This window comes from Brienomyrus brachyistius, chromosome 10, assembly GCF_023856365.1.
Source record: "Brienomyrus brachyistius isolate T26 chromosome 10, BBRACH_0.4, whole genome shotgun sequence".
Classification (NCBI taxonomy): Eukaryota; Metazoa; Chordata; class Actinopteri; order Osteoglossiformes; family Mormyridae; genus Brienomyrus; species Brienomyrus brachyistius.
Window position 1 is genome coordinate 3,318,705 of NC_064542.1, and position 23,796 is coordinate 3,342,500.

At 47.0% G+C, this 23,796-nt stretch overlaps 1 protein-coding gene across 1 annotated transcript in view; it reads right to left on the minus strand.

Moving 5' to 3' along the window:
• Window positions 1-1,157: 1,157 nt before the first annotated feature.
• LOC125750244 (protein diaphanous homolog 1) overlaps window positions 1,158-23,796 on the minus strand; it is a 35,316-nt gene continuing 12,677 nt past the window's right edge. Inside the window, exons 2-17 of the mRNA XM_049027729.1 lie at window positions 17,389-17,415; window positions 16,531-16,683; window positions 16,045-16,146; window positions 15,806-15,936; window positions 14,653-14,736; window positions 14,504-14,558; window positions 14,252-14,391; window positions 13,542-13,647; window positions 12,729-12,839; window positions 12,475-12,593; window positions 11,878-11,994; window positions 10,111-10,226; window positions 9,512-9,576; window positions 8,901-9,080; window positions 7,029-7,559; window positions 1,158-5,927 (exon numbers count right to left, since the gene is read on the minus strand). Coding sequence (XP_048883686.1) covers window positions 5,631-5,927; window positions 7,029-7,559; window positions 8,901-9,080; window positions 9,512-9,576; window positions 10,111-10,226; window positions 11,878-11,994; window positions 12,475-12,593; window positions 12,729-12,839; window positions 13,542-13,647; window positions 14,252-14,391; window positions 14,504-14,558; window positions 14,653-14,736; window positions 15,806-15,936; window positions 16,045-16,146; window positions 16,531-16,683; window positions 17,389-17,415 — 2,334 coding nt within the window. The 3' untranslated portion in view covers window positions 1,158-5,630. The remainder of the gene's footprint in view (window positions 5,928-7,028; window positions 7,560-8,900; window positions 9,081-9,511; window positions 9,577-10,110; window positions 10,227-11,877; window positions 11,995-12,474; window positions 12,594-12,728; window positions 12,840-13,541; window positions 13,648-14,251; window positions 14,392-14,503; window positions 14,559-14,652; window positions 14,737-15,805; window positions 15,937-16,044; window positions 16,147-16,530; window positions 16,684-17,388; window positions 17,416-23,796) is intronic.

Here is a 23,796-nt window from a genome sequence, read left to right on the forward strand (position 1 = left end):
CAGCTGCATCTCCTGCCAACTTGTCCCATGACCCTCTGACATGGCCAACCTTACCCAGCCAGGTTCTTACACATCCAAATGTCGAAACAAAGGTGTACAAGGCAGAGCATATTCTTTGCCAGTCATTCTATGAGTGAAGTGCTAGTCGCAACCCTTTCCATGAAAACGCTGTTGCTTAAGCAGCGAGACATTTTGCCAAAATAGCTTGTGTTAATTTGCCCGGGATTAGTCATGGATGCTGAATTACTCCTGTAAGCAGCTAAGTGCACGTGCTCCATGGGCTTAGAGCTTTTGGTCCAAATGAGTCGCCGCTGGCGAAAAGCCAGCCTGGTGACTGCAGGCGAGAACACGGACGCTGGGGCCATCGATCACACTGGCATTCTCTAACCGTGCATGTGTGTGTGTGTGTGTGTGTGTGTGTGCACGCATGTGTGTGTGCGTGCACGTTAACCTCCGGTAAAGTCTGCCAGCGTGCCGCAATCCGAGCTGCTCCGAAAATAACCTCAGTTTCTCTGCTGCATCTACTCCCGTGTCTCTAGTGACGCCAAAACATATGAAGCCCAAAGGCTATGACAGGCTCAGACTTCGGCACATTTTCCATAAACAATTTTTTACCCCAACAGACAGGGATGCTGTATATAGGACTACGATGAGAGCACAACCGACCAAACCTCAGCCGCCACTGAAACAAAGTCACTGTTTACATAAAGCTTAAATGTAATTAGAGAACAAACCAATTTTCTTAGCTCTTCCAGTGTAACGTGCTCTGATGCACAACAGCCACTCTCGGTGCCGCAAGAACGTGACACCATCCCTTTCTATGCAAGGGTTCTTGGCTCCGGCTCCCTGGAGTGGCCGTGTCGTAGAGCAGTTGATGTAAGCCCCCCACGTCCCCTTGGGGCAGCTGTCTCGCCCTCGGCTCTGCCGTGTACGACAGCTGTAACTGCACCATGCGAGCGAGCTGCCTCCAGCCACCTAGCACCAAGGGGGGAAAAGCGTTCTATTCATTATTGACTATGGACTTGGACTTCAATTTCAGAAATAAATGTAGAGTGCTGAGGCAGGAAGGCACTGGTGTGGGTGTATGTGTGTGCGTGAGTGTGTGGAGGGTGGGGGTCACTGGCAGATGAAGGGTATGGGGGGGAGGGGGGGGGTCCCACTCATCACTTGAGCAGATTAGCCTTTTACTCCAGGCTGTCGTGTATTTTTAATTCAGAAGGCGAGTTAAAAATTCAGCACGGCAGGGCCAGTGGGGCACGAGCCGTACCTGCGAATGGACGGAATGAAAGTCTTTAGGGACCCCGGAGAGCACTAATCTGCGGGTGCGCTGAGAGGGAGCGCCGACCTTGATTAACTGCTCCGGCGCGAGCGTGCCATCTTCCACGCAAGCGGGCCGAGGGAAGGGAGAGTACTGGCACGGAACCGGCTAGCGAAAAGCACTCACCCATCTGAGCTAAATAAAAGCACTTTTCGGGGCATCTTAAAAAAGAAAAAAAAAAAAGAGTAAGCAAAAAATCTGCTTTTATTTACTGTGAACAGACGTCAGAGATTTTAGACCGAGGTCAGAAACACGAGCAGGAAATGCTGACTTTAAATACCACGCCTGTTAACAGGAGCTTTAAATGCCACACCTGCTTCACTCACCCTACCGGTTGCCGCCGGTGACAGAACACTGCCATTCCCTGGCAGACACTCGAGAACCAAACCTAAGCTTGACATGTCCTGGTGCGCCAGTCCCACAGCTGCCCCCCCTTTCCCCTCGAGCTCCACGCTGGGCGCTTGGGGCCTGAACGGCCAGGTAGTTGGACGACCACGCTGAGGGTAAAAGGTGGAGGACACTTCATGCTGCCAGGCTAGGAGAAACGCACTTCCAAAAGTATGCAGCCAATAATAAAAGGACACCCTTTGCCTAGCACGTTCAACAATGAGCACCCAAATACAGTATTATATGCACATTCATACATGAGACCCTGCGATGGGCTGGCCCCCCATCCTAGGTTGTTCCCTGCCTCATGCCCATTCCTTCCGGGATAGGCTCCGGACCCCCGCAACCCAGTAAGATAAGCGGTTTGGAGAATAGATGGATGGACATACGAGACCATATATGCATCTCCGCATGTTTACGTGTGATTCTGCTCTAAAAAGAACACAGACAATGAGAGAAACAGCACAAAAAAAAAAGCTGCACCAGCACACGCAACTAGCAGTGCCATCTTGATGACAGACAGACCACCCCCCCCCATGCTGTCGGGCCACGCGCGGCTGGAGCTCTGCCACCAGGCACAACGCGCTAACGCCCCTATCTTGTCATCTCCCTCTTTGAAGATCCTTTTTAGTGTGATCAGTAGCATCAAAGCGGCAGCCAGATCGAGCTGCTTAGGAGTTAACCCTTGGGGAGGAACGGAAATAATGAAAGATAAAATCGCTGCAGATGGGGCTGTGATATGGGCGATGACTTTATGCTTTTAATGTTTTTTTCCTCCCTTTCTTTCTTCCCGACATGATTAAAATGCGACTTCTAAACACCGATGAGTACAACCGCTAACAACCTCTGAAAGAAAAAAGAAGAGCATGGAAATCCACTGCTCCAGTTTAGGGAATTACATTAAAAAAATAGCAAGAGAACAGGCAGATTTAGGACGCGGGATGCATGGAAAACATACGGAGAGCAGAAGTAGATGTGAGGCCAGGGGCTGTGTTACCGTGGTGCCTGTTACTGCGTTAGTAACACTCCCCTTGTAAGTAACCCGTCAGACAGGGAGAGGTGTTTACACAGGATTCAGAAAGGCCTCTTCAACTGCTATTTGGGGGGGTGGGGGTGGGGGACATATCAGATGCTTATTTAAATGCTAAGGGAGCCTTTTCATCCAGAGCAGGCAGGGAAGACCTTAATCTTTCACAAATAAAAGATTACCACAAAGAGGTTATACATGGAGAGCCACTGCCGCTGCTGTAAATCAGCATGTAAAACAACTCCCCCCAGACAAAAGCAGGCAGCATTCAGGACACGAAGCTGGCACGCAGGGCAGCGCCAAGCCAGCAGATGTACTGGAGAGGAAGACGAGGCTTAAAATAAAAAAATAAAAAATAAGGGACTGGGAGCAAAGGGCCAGAGGCGAGCGACACGTGCAGTGCTGCCTCACAGCACCGCGCTACTCTCTCATGTAGCCTCTGGTCAAGCTAAACTGCTTCTGATCCACAGTCAAAGCATCCTTGGCATGATCGCAGGGCTCCCTTGGAATGCGGTCTTTTTCCTTGTGATCTGAGGCATTCCAAAAGCCCCATGTGTGAGAAGAGAGGAACCGCATATGGATCCTTAAACGCTGCAGGTCTTACGTGGGTCATGTTTTTCTGACCGCCTACAGCCCCCCCTGCCTGGGGTCAGCACTCCAGCACACGTGTGGTTGAACCATGACGCCATGGGCCGTGCCAGAACGGGTAGCCACCATAGCGCCACCCAGCGAAGGAAGTGGGCCCAGGTCGAGAAGCAGGCCGAGGAGATGCTGGTTACCTGCTAACAGTAAAGAGGAGATCACATCCGCGAATCTATCCTACAAATACATAAACACGTCGGCCAGAGCCAGACATTTTGAGATGATCTAAGGAAAAGACATAAAAGTAAATGCCACCCACACACTGGAGGAACACTATTTCACCAACTAATCTGAATTTTTAATGTCAGAATTTGATTTTGCTCCATTTATGGGATGTCTAGACAAAAGAAGAATAGGTTTAACCAGGAAATACTACTGATCCCGTTACCCATCGACAGAACCAACACACCAGTGTAAAAGCTATGACCAAACCCATGGACAACCTATTTACTACAGACCAGTCACACTAGGTTGAAAGTCAACACCTGCCTGGAAATGAGAAGTAATGGCCCTTTCTGCAGGCAACCCCACCCTCATTTGATCCTGCCCTAAACATCCACCAGGTTCCCCTTACCCACCAGTCTGTCTCCTAAAGCTGACTACATTTTCTCTCATCACCTGATGGAACAGTGTCTGCATTCTGTTTCGGTGACCGTGATATTAAAAAGTCCACCTGATTATTTATGATTCTGATATGCCTCTGCAACCCTTATCTCAAGCAGTGCTGTTTAAGGAGCCCAGCAAAAACTCTGGGGTTGGCATAAACAGGGGGGTGGACCACATTTATGACACCGCTGGCGGATCACGCCATCTGTGGGTCAAACAAAAGAACACCAACTGCTGCAGTGATAGGCAGAAGGCAGCTGGTAAGCAGGAAGCCAATCAAGAACGTTCCACAAGTTTTCCTGCAGAAGCTGGGGCAACACAAACCACTTCGATGGACAGTGGCAGCATCAGGAGCTCATCGACGGCTCACGGCACCTGCCGCGCGTAGCCGTCATGTGACCCCATGGCCTCCTGACCCCATAAACCCAGTATCACTCACGGTGGTGCTTTTGATCTGAGGGAGCATGAGAGACTCCAATTAATGAGCTGGGAACCGCAGTTTCCGCCCGGCAGCGACGAAGTAGGGCAGAAAACACCGGGGCACGTGAGGTTGATGTGTGTTAGAAGCCAGATGGCCAGTCTCACAAGACAGTAGGAGGGACGGCTGGGTAACAGACTTCACACCAGCAGAATCCTGGCGGACGGACGACATTAAAATACACGGCCGCCATCCTAAGTGCAGGCAGGCTGACGACGGTATCTGGGGAATGGAAGAGACTTCAAACAGGACACGGATCAAGCGGAGTGCTGCTGGTGGTGAGAACCGCCAGGGACGTCTGCATGGAAAGGGGATTAGGGAAAGATGAGGTGAAACTGAAAAGGGGGTGTCGACATTTCAAACCGCAGATAATTACTGCCTTGGAAATGACGGGGGGGCGGGAAGAGAACAATGGCAATGGGTTCACAGGTAGGAGTTCGTTTTTTTGGTTACTCCCAAGAGCAAAAAAGGGGAAAAAAGAGGAAAAAAAGCGAGAATGAATCCTGACATTTTCACAAAACCAGGTTTGTACTAAACTGCTGGGGATCCACTACTATAGACACACAGACGTAAATAAAGCAACATGGGTGTGAGACTCATGTGATGCAGGAGGACATTGAGTGGGAAAACATGGGACACAGACATGTGAGAATGTCTTTCACACCAGAACAACAGACACCAGTTTCACTGAGGTCAGGCATTACATTTCAAAAGGAGTGCTATGGGACCCCTGCATGCGCGAATGCATGAACACGTGCCAAGGCAGAGGGCGGGAGGAGTCAGCAGCCACACCCAGCAGACATGCACCTCACCCACTGCTGGAAGAGAGCATGGCAAACACTGGAAGAGATCAGCACATCCTGGACAGCTCTCAGAAAGCCTCGCCGAAACCAAAGGGACCTCCAGCATGACCTGGCCTCATACAAGACTCCCCCAGCCTGGCCATATGGGTGACCCAAGTAGGAAAGATAAGGAATAGCAGAGAAAAAGAATAGCAAAGAGCAGGTCCATAAAAGTGCCTCAATCATGCGCTTACAAGTGTGTCCAGTGTAAATCCATTAGCAGATGCTGTCCTGTATGGCTGGAGCGCCATCAGTCTTTACATCCCCAGCATAGGCTGTGCTAATGAAGTCCAGCCGTCTCAAACCTTGACTGAACTGAGCTGTCAAACGTTACACAAAAGCTCTTACCTTTAGAGGCTGAGGGTCCAGTCGGAGCAGCCAGCAGCAGAGGGAGAAAGAAAAACAAAAAATGTAACATTGATTCAAATCAGTGACTTTCCACACACTGGGCTCCAGCACCCCAGAAGATGACACTGACACGGCCAGGCGTGACATCGAGCTCGGACACTCACACTTGGTCTGAGCGGAGAAGGCCAGAGTGAGCTTGGCGAAAAGCTCGTTATTCTCAAAGCGGTCCTCATTCGCTTTGGTCCAAAAGCTGCTCTCAGACAGGTCCTCGGGTCCAATCTGGTGGAACAAAGACACCGTGAGCGTGTCACGTGCTCTACCTCATCAAGAAAACCTGCGGCATTTTACCTCACGCAGACACACACGGAACCTGAGCCAGAACCTGCTTCACGCCCCAGGGAAACGTGAGCCTGCGTAGGGATGGCAGTGCAGCCCGTTAGCGCTCCTGTCCTCACCCTCATTACGACCAGGGCTCATTTCCCCCCCCCGAAACACAAAAGGGCGGTATGAGAAAAGCTCACTCAGAGTGAGGAGATGGAATTAAAAGATGTTCCCCTTTCTTCTCAGCTCCGACTAACAATTACACTTCCTGATCCTTTTTTTTGTGCCTTTCTCATATCGAGGATAGAGGGAGGCACACGACAAGTGTAAGGTACTGATTCCCACGGAGCTAGGCCTTTCATTATCCAGCGCAGCGATTCGGTATGGGGTGAGGGGGGAGTGATGGAAGAAGCGGGGGCAGGGGGGGGGGGGAGTTAATTTAAATTACAAAAGAATGCTGTCCTTTCGAGCTGCAATTTAATTATCTTTCAGTGGCACAGTTAAAAGAAACTGGATTATTAAAAAGCAATTTCTGTGACATCCGCGTCAAAGGCCTCGCACCGCTAGGAGAAAAAAAAAAAAAGTATGAATGTTCATGAACTCCACAGAAGCTATTAAACAGTAGCTTTAGGCTAAAGAGAGAGACAGTCAGTTTTGATGTTTTAACTATTGCAAGCAGAGAGCAAGAACAAACGAAGGCGGAGCCCAGGCAGACACATGCGCACACACACACACACACACACACACACACACACACGTAGGGTATACCTATCCTTATGGGGCCAGGAAATTGGTCCCCATAAGGGAAAAAAAAGATATTTATCATGTTATGGGGACATTGTGTCCCCATAAGGATAGGTATACCCACTCACTCGCTCTCTCTCACACACACACACACACACACACACACACACACACACACACACACACACACTCACACTCACACCATTGTTTATAGCTTCTGCGGATTAGGCGCATACAGGACATTCCCACAGAGGTGGGAACAAGAAGGCAGGGAAGAGTGCTTCAGTTCAAGCGTAGGACTAAACCAGGTCTTACCTTGGACCAATTGGCCCTCTTAAGCTGTACCTCGGGCTTATAGGTCTTTTTTGGGACCAGGCCAAAAGGTAGCACTGGTACAGCTGGGACACCCCAGCTACCCATCAAGGGAGGCGGAGCCATGCCTGGGGCCAGTGGTGGTGGTGGAGGCATACCAGGCATTCCTGGGGGTGGAGGTGGTGGAGGAGGCATACCAGGCATTCCTGGGGGTGGAGGTGGTGGAGGAGGTATACCAGGCATCCCTGGAAGGGGAGGTGGAGGGGGTATCCCGGCATGCCCTGGGAGCGGTGGTGGAGGGGGTATCCCAGCGTGGCCAGGGAGGGGAGGTGGTGGAGGAGGCAACCCAATTTGTCCAGGGAGAGGAGGTGGAGCGGGTGGTGGAGGAAACCCAGCTTGCCCAGGCAGTGGAGGAGGGGGAGGTGGAGGGGGCATCCCAGCACTTCCTGGGACAGTTGGCGGCTGAGGCACAGGTGCAGGCACAGTGATGACCTTCGTCTTGGCATCCTCCAGGTCCTTGGAGAGCTTCTCTATCTGTGGAAGAAGGATTTCATCAGACAGTTTAAGGTGAAGGCAGTCTGCCATTAAATCTTCAATCTAGGCCCCAGTGGGCCAATCCACTGCACACTGCCTGTCAAATGCCGGGAATACATTACACTTCCGTTCAGCATGTCACATACAAAGATAGACTTATCGGTACTAATAAAAAAATTCATTACTTATTAGTATAATTGTGAGACGGCCTCTATCTCCAAATCCCATGCCGGCACAGAGCAAGTCTCTTTCATTTAAGAAGAAAATTGGATCCCTCTATACAATGACTGAGCTAATGGGTTTGAAGGCAGCAGCAAGAGTCTGAGGTTCAGAAGATGTGTTCATGTGAAGGGGGATCAAGGCAGAGATGCAATGTCTATTTCCTCTGTCCCATGTGGCTCACGTCCACCCAGATGAGCAGCAGGGTGGACAGACTTAGAGAAGCAGTCCAGCTGTTGCTTGGTGACTATAACGGACAGAGCACTCGCTCTCGCTGCCAGATGCCAGAGGCCTTTGTTACTTTCCGCTGCTCTGAAAACATGGCAACAGGAAAGCAGTACAGAAGCTGCCCTGATCAAACCAGAACATGTTCTACTAGCCAGGTGGACAGGAAGGACTGCACAGGAGCAGAGGGTAGCCGGGTAGCAGAGAGAATGCACATTTATGGAATTTCTGTTAGAGAAAGCATCAAATATAAAAGTCATCCCTGTCAGTCAGTGGGCCTGAATTATTATTAGTGATTGTGCTTCCCACCCACCCCCATCACAGGCAGGGTAAGGGACTCCCACACAGATCACACTCTTCTTCACAGTTCACTGTCACATACTAGCTTCAGCATGTCAGACAGCAAAACACCAGACGCTCAAGGTTTCGGTGAATGCTGCCATTCAGAGAAGCCCAAAAGTACAGAAGCGAGATGCTGCGAGTAGTTAGAGCTGGTAAATAAGATCTGGGAGTGATTACATATTCATCCCAATCCAAGGTTCAGTGACATAGAAACACAGAACAGATTCGGTTTATGAAAGCCTGTACTCTGAACAGCAAACACATCATACAAACGATATGTTCACCTTTATCATCTTTAATAGCCTCAGTTATTACACATTTTTAGGTAATTGCTGGAATAAATGTACGCCTTCACTGGAGTGATATGTTTAAAACCTTGAACTTGCTCTGCTCTCGACTTGATGCTGTGTGCTTTGATAGTGAGGCAGCCTGCTGCAGCTTGGAAGCATAACAACAGGGAGAGTAATAGGGGACAGCCAATGACACGGCTCCGTGGTGAAGGAAAGTACAACATGATTGGATGGTAAAGAAGGGGAAGTGGGGGTGGGCCAGCACCTGCTCTTTAAGCTGGATGATGTCTTTCTGGAGTTTCTGGTTCTCCTTCTCCTTCTCCAACTTCTCCTGCCCCAGGTGTTCCTTCTCAGAGCTGAGGTCTTGCACCTTCTGATCGTAGTCCCCTTCCATCTTCTTAAGCTCCACCTGCAGCTCGTGGCGTGCAGTCAGCTCTGAATCCAACTGCCAATCGGGACACAAACCCAAAACATCAACCAGACAGCAAACTGAGGGTCCAGGAAATCAAACCCCCCCCCACCCCCCAAACCTCATCATGACACCACATATGCTCAGATTCTACCCAATTACACAGGAAGAGTACTTAATTGTGCTGTGATTGTAGAGGAAAGTGGTAGAGATCAAAATGTGTCCGTCACTGAGCTGCCAGGAGATTGATGCTGGCAACACAGGGAGGGAAACTGAAGGGTTGGTGTGAGGATTTTCCATTATACCATTTTGGATTAAATTTTGAGGTTTACACATTTTGTGAGTGTGTGTGTGCATAACAGAGAGAGAATAAGATGCAGAAGATGTGTGTTCTGTGAGTTACATCTTTCTCAGTGACCTGGATGCCATGATGTACCCCAACCCTGTAAAAAATACAGAGATTGTACCTTTTTCTCCAACTCCAAGGCTTTGGCTTCACTCATTTCCACCTTCGTTTTGTCCACCATGTTGTCTGTGTTGGGGGGTGGGGGGGGTTGTTGATAGAGATGAAAATATGAAAATGTAATACAGGCCAGGAACATCTGACCAGACTCCCCTCTCTCTCCCCTAGTCAGGGAATGAGTGCCATTAGCATCTAATTCTGACAGCCGATTTGGACGGCAGTGAAAGGAACGCGACGGATTTCCAGCCTTCCGCTGAGATCATCAAGAGCCACTCGGCGAAGAGAAAAGGCACAGCTGCTAAACAAAGCAATTTCGCTCAACATCCCCGCTCACAAAGACTGGCGGACCATTTATTATGGATGGTGTTTGGCACCCGAGTTCAAGCCTGTGTCTTTACGAGGTGGGTAATGGGTGCACAGGTGTGTGGGGAGTTGGGGCGGCGAGGGGGTGTTAGTATTGACACATTTACACATATATTCAGGCTGAAGACACAGGCCTCCGGCAGACTCCTGCTGGCGGAGTTCCAAGGCAGGCTGTGGATTCAAACTGACCTCTGCAGCACACCGCACATGGTACACCCCCCACAACCACCAGAGTCTTACCGATTAACCCATCCACGTCCAGTTTGAAGCTCCTGCACTTAAAGTCAGGGTCGCTGCCATTCCGGTGCAGAATGATCTGGCTGATGCACTCATCAATCAGCTTGTAGTACTGCGGCCTGTTCGGACAGAGGGAGCAGTCTGCCTCAGTGCCTAACTAGGACAGTGCCAGATAACCCACCATTCCTATGGTGGGCCGCCATAAGCGATCCGAGCTTCGTCAGGGTCCCGGAATGTCATTACAGAGCTGACGCAAAGCTCCAGCAGATGTTCCACATTGGGTGACATCAGCAAGCTAGGATTAATGCCCCTGCTGCACCCCATCACAGCACAACCATCACCCTGCGCAGTGTAACCCATGGGCGGACATTCTTGCACATGACTTACTTTATTACACCTTCTGTTTGTGTTTCTCTCCTCCTCTGTCACAGCCCATGTGACAAATCAGCTTTTTTGCAAGTCTCCTGTGTGTGAGTACCTGCTCTCACAACCACTGAGGAGTAGTGTGTGTGTGTGTGTGTGTGTGTGTGTGTGTGTGTGTGTGTGTGTGTGTGTTAGCGTGTGTGTGTTAGCGTGTGTGTGTTAGCGTGTGTGTGTGTGTGTGTGTGTGTGCGCGCGCGCGTACCTGCCCGTCACTTGGGTGTCCCCTTCCTTACCCAGTTAGAGCATGATGACTTTCATAACTTCAAATTACTTTTCCGTGTCACTTTTTCAATTATTTCATCTTCCTCCCCCAACTCTGCCATCTGTTTTTTGTCTCGGTTCATTCGTGGAGCGACAGTGACATCTAGTGCTCATACATTTTAAAAGGAGGTAGGATCCATTTGGAAAAATAAAAACAAAAGCAGCCAGACAGGAATTTCTAAATTACTGTTCTACTGTGTTTTTATGAAAAAGATGCACCACGTGTACCATCAACAAAGGCTTGCCCTCCTTGCATTAAAAGCAAGTCGCTGGCTGCTGGTTACTATGGAAGATGGTTACTGAAACTAAGAGTAGTTCTGAAGGGCACTTAGATTTTCATACTGCCAGCCATATAAACTCATGTCACCCATGTCAGCCAGGTTAGTATTCCAATTTCTGGAACACACCCCGACAGAAGCTTAAGCACACTAACCCACATGGCATATGTTTTTAGGTGTGACTGCATGTGCATGTAAGTGCCTGACTCACGCTGGAAAGCATGTGGATGAGGTTGTTCATTTTTAAATTTAAATCCAACTGTAATGCAGGAAAAACAAAAATACTGGCTTCTCATTTTAAGTCACGCCCCTCCACCTGTACGCACCACATGCATCTTCATTGTAAATTAAACAAGACACATTAGACCTCACGATAATCAATTATACACAGGGACAAATTCGTACAGGCACCGCTCCCAATACCCGGGGGCCTGCAGGCTGCCTATCAATCAGGCACTTCCCACGTCGCCACGACAACAGAAGCTGCAATCAGGGGTTGGCAATGATACAATTTCACCAACCCTCCCCTCCCACCCCCCCCCACCAAGCCTCTGAGAGCTGTGAAACTCAGTATGAGAACATCATTTTCCAGCCTGAGAGCCCATCAGCCAAAATCACACCACAGCAAACGGCACAGATGGCCTGCTGGCTATGCTCGCTCTCGCACCCTGGGCAAAGCATGCACAGCCCTCACAGCAACTGCATTCCGGCACACAGCCGGTTCGTTAAGGAACCATCCTTCCCTTGTTACCTGTGCAGGTAGAGAGGAGGCAGAGCGTGAAGGAGACAGAAGCGGCACAGCTCTCACCTGACCATGTAGTCATTGCGGATGAGGAGGAGGTGCTGCAGAACAGACAGAAAATGCGCCTCTGCCTTGGAGTCTTTCACTGTATTCATCAGGATCTGGAAGACCTCCATCATATCAGTGAGGTTCTGAGTTAAGGGCTAGTCTGTATGATTCTTGAATAATGAAACAACCACAGCTCTTGCCTGCCACAGAGGTCAGGTCCCATGGAAACCCCACTGACCACAGATCATACCATTTGGTCTTTGATGACATAACAGCTTCAGGTCTCCTTCACAAGACAAAAAGAACACTGACACCCGCTTAAGAAAAATGATCCATCGCCCTCCCAAAACTATACGCATGTATTCATAAATGCATGAAATAACAAAACAGCAAATGTTCATGTATTTAAACAGTTCTGTGCCATATTTGTGACTCTTTCCATGAGTTACACATGAAGTACTAATCCAAAGTGAACATATCCGTAAAATTTCAATAGAGTTTGTAGTGAAAAAGTACTGCAAACCTGGAGACACCTGGTGGTGAAAATAATTACTACATAACTACAGAGTATTTTCCGCCAGCAGAATCCCACCCAATTTCCAGATTGCAGGATATTCCATCTCAACTCGCACATCGTCAAGTCGAACCTTGAGCTCCTCCGAGTCATCTTCTGCCTGGTCATCAAAGACCATGAGCTGCACCCTAAGCTCTTCGTTCTCGATGGTCCGGACATCCTGTCAATGCACACAAGCACAGACACACGCAAAGGGTCAGGGTCACTCCCGCAACCACTGCCCCTGTAAAACCATATAAATGCATTTAAAGTTGCGGGATATGGGCCAGGGGGTGAATAGCTGGTTGGAAGGTACCTTGAGGAGGTTTCTCAGACCCAGCCTATTGAGCTCCGAGCGAATGTGGATCCTGAAATCCAGCTCCTCCCCTCGACTGATCAGGGCATTGATGAGCTGCATGCAGCCAGCCTACACTCACACACACAAACACAGATATTACCGCGTTGGACACACTAGTTAGCAAAATGCATACATATAGCCATGAAAACAATTTAAGAGTTCACTCTGTATTTTTAAACAAATCTGCATTTTAAATCCTGGTTTAATCCTGGTTCTGCTGCAGCAGGTTGCTTCCAGGTTCATAATTTCTAAGACAGCAATACACAAGAATTAGGTGAAGCAGGAGACACTGGGAACGACCAGAAACAAGCCAGGCAAAGGGCAGAAGTGACTTTCTAATGGCAGAGATGACCGTTAACCTATCTAATAGTTTCTCATGAATCGTAGGATGATATCAAGTGACCTTCAGAAGGAACAGGAAACATTAAGAGCAGGTGTGAAGTGCACTGCTAGGACAGTTCATATCAGGCTCATAGAAGCAGGACTGAAGACCCATAAAACAAGGAAGAAGCCCTTCATTAATGAGAAGCAGGGAACAGTCAGGCTGCAGTTTGCAAAAAAGATATTCACAATATCACACCCATAAATTGAGAAATGAGCAAAACAAAAAATGGTGCTGTGGTCTCTTAATTTTTTCCACGACTATATATGCATTTCTACAGCAGAGGGGAAAGCCCCTTTAGAAAATAATGGCCCTTTCACAAACTCAATACAGACTCACAAACGATCACTATCTGACCATGTCAGACTCGAGAATGGCAGCAGGGTTACCTTGAGGGCTATGATGGGTTTCTGCATCCCTGACAGCAGAGGCTGGAATCGCTCTACGTCCTGCTCCTCAGCATACTCCGTGATGGCTTCCAGCACACGCTCTTGTCTGTGAGGGGCAGAGGAAGTACATACCAAATCACAGAGCCATACAGCACCATTAAACTAGGCAATGGGTGATTTAAATAAGAAAGCATGCTACAGTGCCAATCACACTGAGAACCTGAGGCTTTCTTTGTAAATTGTAGTCAACAAGCGACATCCAACCAACGTGAACCTGGGACAAGTCTGCCATGAAGAATGGGCAAAAAAAAAAAAATCACTCCTGGACAGTGTTTGTAAAAAAAAAAAAAAAGGAAAGAAAGATACTCCAAAGAATTTTTTGTTATTTTGCTGTTATTGCAGCAAAAGGTGGCTATACCAAATACTAATGAGTCTGGATTACAAGCAGCATTTTCCAGTTTTTAAATTTTACTTAAAAGATTTGCTGACAAATAATTTTGATTTGGAGATTTTCTGCTAGATATTATACGTTTGCACCAAAAATACTAATAAAAATATATGTGTGCATGTATCATTTTAATGAGACTTCAACACTCTTGCATTAAATCATTATAAATAGGGATGGATGATGTGTACTACATAATTAACATTCATGTCTACAGAATAGTGTATATAGGACCATATATAGTGTATATAGGCAGGTTGCTTACAGGTTCTCTGGGCTTTCCAAAATACAGATGGCTGACAAGAGCTTGACAGCATCAACCATCATGTGGGGCACCCTGGGGTTGATGGCCCTCACCAGCAGGGGGATACCATCCCGTGAGGTGAGCATGGCTTTCAGACCGTGCTGAGGGACAGAGAGGAGACGAGATGAATGCTGCGCTTCAGCCACCCGCAGCGCTCAGCCGGGGTAACGACGCCCAGCCCAAGGCTTAGGTCCTGCAGCAGGACTCGCCCACCTTATTGTTCATGAAGGCCTTCAGGCAGCGGATGATCTCATGCTGACACTTTACTCTAGCAGGACCAGGAGGAAAGAAAGCACAGTTTGAGCACAGGCCACATGCCACCGGGAACTACAGGAGGTACAGCATGAAGGCAGGATCCTCACGAGTATTCGTCCTTTTCATCCTGTAGTCTCTTCAAATAGTTCAACAGCAGGGCAAGTCCCTCGTCCCCAAATGTCTGGACCCAACTGTGAAATGGAGAGATTTAATATGCAAAATTATAGACTACTTCACACCAGAGCTGCCCAAGTCAGGATCAAAATAAATCACATCTCTTTGTGGTTTTACATCTCATGTCCAGCATGCTTAGTGTAAAAATCTACTCGGAGTCTGGTACAAAGCTGACTAACGCCAAAATAAATTAAGCCCTGAAGGAACATGCAAGGGGAAGACCTCTACACGTTTTCAGGGGTTACAGGCTGAATCAATAAATCCATAAAATCAAGAGAAGAGGATTAAAGCAAGAAAGACTGCGGCACAACGGCCCAGAAAACAAAAAAGCCGGAGAAGGTAAGGAACTCACTCATTATGGCCTACCCTGAAAAACATTAACTTCCTTACCATATGTGGGACAAATTAACACTGGGTGTGATGGACATGGACCATTGACTGATGGTAAAAACAACAGCAAGAGCCCCCCCCAAAGCTTTCCACTGAACAGACAACTCGCAGCAGCCATTCTCCATCAACACAGTAATCTCCCTCATGATCACAGTAATCTCACTGTTTCAAAATCAGCCCCAGCCTCCTACTGCAACTAAAAATGAAGTTTCTTTGATTTTTTTTATAGATTTGAGTGCCATATGAGCACTGTGATAGATTACTTTGAATTTAGATACCAGAGAATCCTCAGATGTCACGTTACATCAGTTTCCTCTCCGTAGGCCAGTCAGGCTACAACAATGAAAGCAACTCAAATCTTACCTCCTTCCTAACGTTGTCCTGCAGCTGGACAACTAATCCCAGCTGCTTCTAAATTACCTTTGAGATGATAACAGAGCAAGAACGCTAAATATATTCTGACGTGACATATGGAACAGGACATATGGATGCTATATTTTCATAAAAATGTGGAGGAGAAACAGGACAGGTTAAAATTTATGCCAAGGAATTTGGGAATCAAATGAGACAAAAAGGCCTACATCTTCACAAATGTGTCCTGGAGCAAGTGTGTGTGTGTGTGTGTGTGTGTCACTCCCTGCATATAAAAGAGTTTGTGTGGCTGTATGTGTAAGCATAGACATTCACATGTCACACCTCACAGGATTGTTGCTAAGCGACACTCGCAGAGACTCCAGGCAGCTCAGTAATTGGCTATCCCTCAGGTCTCCCTTCAGCTCCTGGATGTACATCACCGCAGACCTGGAGCTCTCCTTCTGGCTCTGACCCTGGAGGCACAGAGAGGAACTGGAATTTAGTCTAGTATTATATGGAAAGCTGACTCTGCAGAGACGGGCTGTGATCTGGGCGGGTCCGCCAGTCTATCGCTCCTTCACCGCTTTGGAGGTGTGCAGGTACTGGGACACCATCTCCCTCTTGATGGCGATGTCTTTCTCTCGGAGAGGCTGCTGCTTCTCTTCGTTCAGATTCATGTCCACCTGAAGGGAAAGGGGAGGCAACCATAAGTAAGTGACCATAAGCCTACGCAGGGTCAAAAATACAGGACAAACCGTATTTTGCAGCTAAACTCATCAGAACTGACCAATTCTAATACATCCCTCAATCTTTAGTGTTCTCTCCCTCTATAACCTTTACACCTGAACTGTCAAATGCAGCCAATCAGGATCAGGCACATTTACAATGCAACCATGTATAGTCATTATAAGGCTAATGACTTTTCTTCTCTCTGCCATTAACCTCAGTACAGGAATACCTGTTGGCCTTTATGCAAACTGAAGTCCTTTCCGTGCTTATTAAAAAGTGAGTCCAGCACCCCGAGCCCCCAGCAATACCCACTAATGACATACGGGACAGACACATACCAGCATCTGCTCAAAGAGCTCCAGCACGTACTCATCAGAGTGGTCGTGCATCTGGCTGGGCACCTCGTACTGCGTGGCCAAGGAGTGTCGCTGGCCAGGAAGGAGGGGCTTCTCCTTCTCCTTCTTAATCCGCATGCTAGTAAACCGTTCCAGCTGTTTGGGGAGGTGGGATGGATTACTGTGTAACTGTTGTGATTTTGAAGCAGTCAGATGTTAAAACATAATTCAGACTCTCGGCACAGAACGTCACCTCATTCTGGATTTTAGGCCATAAAATCTCATCGTCACTTACTGGGTCGCCGACCCTAATGGAGCAGCACACACGAGAAGCACACCGAATGTGTGAGTGCAGCATTTATACTTATCTGTGCGCGGTTAACAAGCTCAGGACAGAATTAGTTCAGTCAGAAAAACTATTAGAATAGTGAAGTGCACTTTCAGAACGGAAACTTATAAGCAGGGTGACCCCATATTATGGAAGGTGTGGATCTCTAGGTCCAACCGAAGCCATGGTATGATGCCGGAAATCCGCAGGACTGCGTTAATAAGCCGTGGTCCTAAAGGTCTGGTCCAAAAATTACCCCTCAATCCCAGATTGGGACATTGAGCCAGGTGTTTCCCAGACCAGGGCTGAGGGGTAATTTGGACAGAAGGAAGACACAAGCCTGACGGTGGAATACGGAAGTATCCCAGAACACTAAGTATACATCCAGGGTTAAATGCATGAGGTTGGACAACACACACACACACACACACACACACACACACACACACACACACACACAAAACACACAAAACCAGACAACAGAGATGTTAAGAATTAATGGAGGACAGGCATATGGAGGGCCTGTTACCTACCTCATCTGGAATCAGCCGTTTGAAAGTCTGTTTGGAGGAAGAAAATAAGACGAGGAGAGACAGAATGATGGAATTAGACCAAAGCAAATATGCAGTAAACAGCTGGCATAGGAGAAAATTTCCATGCGGATCCAAAGTAATGGCTACCTTTTTGAGTCCATGGTGCATTTATGACAAAGTATTCCACAGGCCCAATTACCACAGTATGAAAATGGAAATTAAAATTAAAATATGTAATTACTAGAATTTACTAGGACAAATTGTTAGATTGAGTTCTACAAGGAGACATTTAACGGAATTCCAGAACACAACAGAAAAAGCCTTATGACAACAGGGGGCAGCAGCATCCAACAAATGCTTGCTTTGCACTTTAAAATAATGATACAATATCACCAGAGGGGGCACTAGAGTTCCACCAATAAAAGGCAGCACTGCAAGAGGTTTAATAGACAAGCATGCCACCAGACACCTCATTGATCATTGTATGCATGGCCCCCAGCTTGACGGAATTGCCAGGAGCAAGATATCAGCAGAAACAAAGCTTGTCTGGCTTTGTGGCTGGGAGGACACCCATTTGGTGCCTCAGTCAGCTCACAGATCACTTCCCAGTTCAACAAATCGATCCCACATGGAGGGTGTAAACCACAGCACTGATCCTGAGCCTGACTAACTGCCTAAATCAGCTCCCATCCGCAAATGATCTTCAGTTCTTATCTTCCCATAAAAGGGTCTGTGGGCTCCCTTGTCACCAAAACACACTTATAATAAGACTTGCATGTTGAATACTCCCCGGGGGCAAGGAATTTGACAGGCTGGTATAAGCAGGACTACTGCCAGTCTCATTGATCGTTATGCTGCCTGGAATGCTACACAATGGAAAGATGGAAAACCCCTGACAAGGGCTGTTCTGCATAACCAATACTCAACAAGTACGCCGCACAAGTGCTAACTAGAAACAAAGAGGTTTGTTTATGTGGGTTATGTATATATTATACTTTTGCAGACCAAGTGTCCCCACAATGTGATAAAAACCTGCTATTTTGACGTTGTGGGGATCATTTTTCGGTCTCCGTAAGGGGAAACTCAAATGTAAAACTGTAAATCAAAAAAACAAAAACAAAAACAAAAACTGTGATTTCAATCAAAAAACTAAAAAAATGCCAAAAGTCTTGTATTTTGTTGGGTAATCTATGGTTATGGTTGGACATGGTTAAGGTTATCATTGATGAGATTAGGGATTTTCCCATAGAAAAGAATGGACAGTCTCCACTAAAATGTGTGTGTGTTTGTGTGTGTGTGTGTGTGTGCGGGCACATGTATGCGTGTAAGTGACCAGGCACTGTGTGAGGCCCTAAAGAGTGTGGAAACAGCTCAGATTCCTGGTATTTGTCTGCTAGCCTGGATCAAACAGAAATTTTTCAAATGGACACATTGTAATGTACACATGATAAGTCCCATACCATGAATGACCTTCTGTTACCTTTCTTTTTAACAAACCCTCCCCTTTCTGCATTCCTGAGCTGGACACATTCCCCCTGCGCTGGACACATTCCCCCTGCGCATGCACACACACACAGAGACTGACACCCAGTGGCACAGACCACTCCCTATGATGCAGGTTAATGACACATCATATGTGGGTTATAAAAAGGTTGTCTGGATCGAAAGCCTGCATTATTATTCAAATAAAGCAATGAGTTGTATCAAAGTCAAAATTTGTAGAATTGATGCAACACCGATTACTCCCAAGGTTCAACTACGAAGCAGCAAACATGCCAAACCAATTTTAAGTCTGCTGCCCAATTTCAAGCTATGCCCAGAAAGTGTATAGGTTACATGGGAAAAGAACAGGGCCATATTTCTCATTTCAGGCTGAGTGAACACACTTTCAATTTCAGCCTTTTACTGTAATTACTATTGTGTCAGTGCTTCCTTTGGTGGGGCGGCACAACTGATGCTGGGCAGTTCCGCTTGTGTGGCTCACCGGGAGTGGTTGACCTGTCACTTATGGTCATGCACACAGACACGCGACCCTAGAAGCGTCAACTTTCAGCTGCCTCTGGAAGACCATGCCTAACACCCAGCAGGCAATCGCAAGGCACAGGGCAGGAGGCCAACATGGACGCAAAATGAGATGAAACGCGATCCTGCAGTTTCTGTAGCATCTGCCGGCAGGGTCTGCTTACAAAGACGAAGCACAACAAAGGCTGGAGGTCCCGACGGCATGGTGATGGATACGCATGCATTGCCCGCCTTGCAGCCATGTGCTCCCTGTGGTGCCACTGCAGGGTGAACTAAGCCGAACTGTCCACACTTCGTTATGCTAAAGCCATGTAAAGAAGTCCATAAAGCTCCAAACTCATTGAGATCATCTGATCAAATGGAACCTGGTTAAAGCAAAATATAAAAGTACTTAACATAAGCTCTCTCTCAAACACAAAAAAAGCCAGCAACACACGGGAAGTTTGTTCTAAAATACATAGAACGGTCACTAGTTCATTTGCATGATAACATCCTGTGTTTTGCTTTCGTTTACCGTTTCGCCAAAATTCGGGAAGCAACAAGTAGATTTACTGTCACTAGAAGACTGACATGCCAAAAACTATACCGCAATTTCTTCAAAATGTCCAACAGATTTTAAGCATCATTTAATTGTTTTTATCCAAATTCTGTAATAGGGAGAGTTCCACAGACGCAAGATGAACAAAAACACCAGAATCTGAAGCAAGCCTCCCATCTGCCTGTACCGGTCACCACTGGGGAACTCTTGCATGAAAGGGCCGCATTACAGCAACAGCAGCAAAGCAGCTGGGCCAAACACAATATGCAGGACCATTGCCAAGCCACCAGATCTTCTGTCAGCACCAAAACATTTTTAAAAGTGGCCAATTAGCACAGAAATGCAGGTAAAGGGCTTTACATTCCATTGAGACTCCATCTAGAGAACGCCCTCATTACACACAAGTTTTCAAGGGCCAAGCACGTTAAGAAATATCGAGCTGTTCCTCTTTACACTGCCGGGTGGCAGATCAACGTCTTACTGACGAACGAGTCGAAGGAGTGCTACTTCTCTAACTGCGCAGTCTGGTTTCATCATCCGGCAAGCCCACAGGCACCCTGAACACAAACTTTGCATACCTGACTGAATGATATGCATCACCGCACTTGTGTGCCTGTGTTGTGTAAATTGTGACTGAAAGCAGATAAACCAGGCCCTTCCAGTTCCAAACTAAAACCAGAAGCTTTTTAAATCGAATTAGATGGAGGGAGGCAGTGCATTGTGGTGCTGAAAGCCAGCAGAGTCCCGAAACAGTTCTTTAAAAGTACATTTGTCAAGCTACCCGCTACCATGAGTCAGGAGACTGCAGAGACCTTCTGTTTTTGTATGATACCTAAAATAAATCAAAAAGATTAAATGCTCATACCAAACAGACTTGCTGCCAGAAGGCCGCTGTTTACCAACATAGCCCTTTTCCAGCAAGTAGTATCATTTAAGCGCATTTAAGCATCTGCCAGCAATCCACTCCCCTAGGCAGTCATTCTTGTCATTTGTGCACAATAGCAACCATCTCAGGTGATAAAGCAATGGATTGGCATCCCCAGAGTGACTGTCAGTTCAGTACATGGTATGGCTTACACACATAGAGACAGCTCACGCTCATGAAGGAGAGCCCAATCTGACTAGGATTTTAAGTTAAGATTGTACAGTAAAAACATAAGCCAGGTAACACTGGCACGTCCCCAAAATATACTGAACCGTATTGGAACGTTTGCTGCACTTTCACACCTCAGAATATTAAAAGCACTAAAACCATTTTTAAAAAACCAAATGTAAGCCTGAGTACTTTCTGTACACCCAAGAGGTATATCTGAAAACATTAATTAAAATTTAAATTAATTAATAAAAAAATAATAATAAATATACTTTTTATACTCTGTTGTGTGACTCTGTTCATGCTCAGACTGGGCTCATGAGCTTTTTAGAGTTGACTTTATGGCTGGGACCCACGATTTCCTGATATACACACAAGACTGGTAAAGGACCACCAAACACTAACGGTTATATTAAGCATTAAAATCTACAATTATATGGCAAAAGTTAAATCGGCAAAGAACACACAAAGAATTAATTTTCATTAGCAAGATCTTTCCCACTTAAAATTAATTGGTTATAATTACAGTGCAGATTCATTGTGCAGAGTTTATTAGTCAATCAATCCATATATATGACATCCAACACGTGGAAGGGTCTGAGCACTCAGGTGATGTAATGTACGAGTCACACATTCCGCTATTAATAAACAGGCAGACTGAATAACTTTCATTGTCTGATGTCAAATAAACGTGTGCACGCTGACCCTGTAACCACCTGGTTGCCATGGGTGCCACATAACTGCAACGCCTATGTGACTGACAAAGTAATGTCACCTACTAGGGCTGGCAGGAAGTGGGGGGAGACGCCCAGCAGAGCTGCAGCAGAGGCAGTTCTGCTCTGTACAGGATGTCACCACTCCACAAGCCTGAGTCACCACGGGAAAGCAAGGAAAGATGGCCCCCACCCAGCGATGAAGGAAGCGAGAAAGGGCAAACAAAAAAGCACCAGGCCTGCAGATGCTTTTACACTGAAAAGAAGCATCCCAGACACGCCAGGGGGTACATGACCAGGCCCTTGCACCCTGGGAGCTCTGTCAGATGGAGGGGGGAGGGGGTGTAAAATGAGGTATATATGTCCCAGTCATGCCCCCTAATCACCATAGATACAATTTGGGCATCATGGAGAGATATGGTGTTGAGCACCAGATGGATCACTACATTAAATTTTTCACTATGAGCACAGGCCATCAAAAAAAAAAAAAAAAAAAAAAACTTTGAACATAATGCATTACATTTTAGGACTGTAATTCAGGACTGGTCTCCACTGTGAGCTTGGGGAATTGCTGTGGTCTTTATTACTTAATGGACAGCACTCAGTGAACTGCTGGCATGGAATATGATTTTCTCAGATTAACCACAGTTACTTGGCAAAAAATAAACAAACATACATCACCCTACCTCTCTTAATCTTATCATATGCAAAGAAGGTGAGTTAATACTTGTGGTCATTTAAATATGTATAAGCAAGCAATTACATCATGCAGAGCTCAACTGACACCTCACTGCTCTTCTGCAAGAGGTCCACTCTAAGCCTTAGGTCCTTCCACCAGCCCACTGCTGACAAGGGGTTGGGTTCTGAAGACCGCCCCCTCCATAACCAACCGAGCCAACGACCAGCCCTTCATGCCAAATAATTTTCTTTCTCTTGTGAGTTGCATTAGCCCAGATGCTCGCCACTTGCTGTTTCTCTGCCTGACTGGCTAAGTTCCACATGCCTGCCTTCCTCCTTGACACGTTGTCCTCTGCTGCGCAGCAGAAATCTGGTGAGATCTTTCCCTGGTGTGTCCCCCCCTTGATCCGTGCAAGTGTAACAGCATTCTGAAAAACACAGTCAGAGAGTAGCTCCCACCCCTTAATCTGTAATTAGGGCAGTAAGCAGTTGAGACCCTGGGGGTGTAATTTACACATGCACACCTCAGCTTCACCTCAAATACTACAGTGGATAGACAGTTCAGAGTCTTTCAACAGCATCTCAAGGGAGGAATTCTGGGACATTGAAACCCATAGCCTCCAGCAGACCCACCCCAGTGCTCCAGATCTGACAAGAGAAATTATAGGGGGTAAGGTTCAGGAGGGTCCTTGGAAGGGCACAATTAGAAGCTTGTTGTGGCCCCAGCCCCATAACACAGCCAACCCCTAACTCAGCAGAATGGCAGAATGCCTAATCCCTCCCACACTTGCTGCTGGAGTGAACAGATCATTGTGAAACCCACCCCCCTTCTCACAGCAGAACCACTCCCAACGCATTTCAACCAGACATCCCTACCACCACCACCAAGACCACGCTAGGTTTAGCAGACCACTGCAACAGCATCCATATTAACTGACAGAAAGTTAGCCACTAATATACAGCAAAGCTAACCAGAAGGGTCCCCTCACAATGATCAAACAGGCACTGCTTAGCCACAGCTTTGCTGGAAACAAAAAATCAGCTTCACAGTCAGCCGAGTTCAATGTTTCATAAGCTGCAAGTGCACACACCACACTGTCCCAGATAAAGTGACATACAACCCTCAACATGGCCCCCACAATGCTGGAAAACAGGTAATCTCACCATGAGCACACTGACTAATCTGTCAACATTTGAAACCCACTAAAAACATTGTATAAGTAGTGGAATAAAAATACATGGAATTGGTAAACAAATAAGAGGAGCACGTGACTAACATGTGAATCTTGCTACCTATATGTAATATGAAAGTTCCCAGAGGTCCAAACCCACAGCGCAATGATGCCACTTTAAATTTCACAACG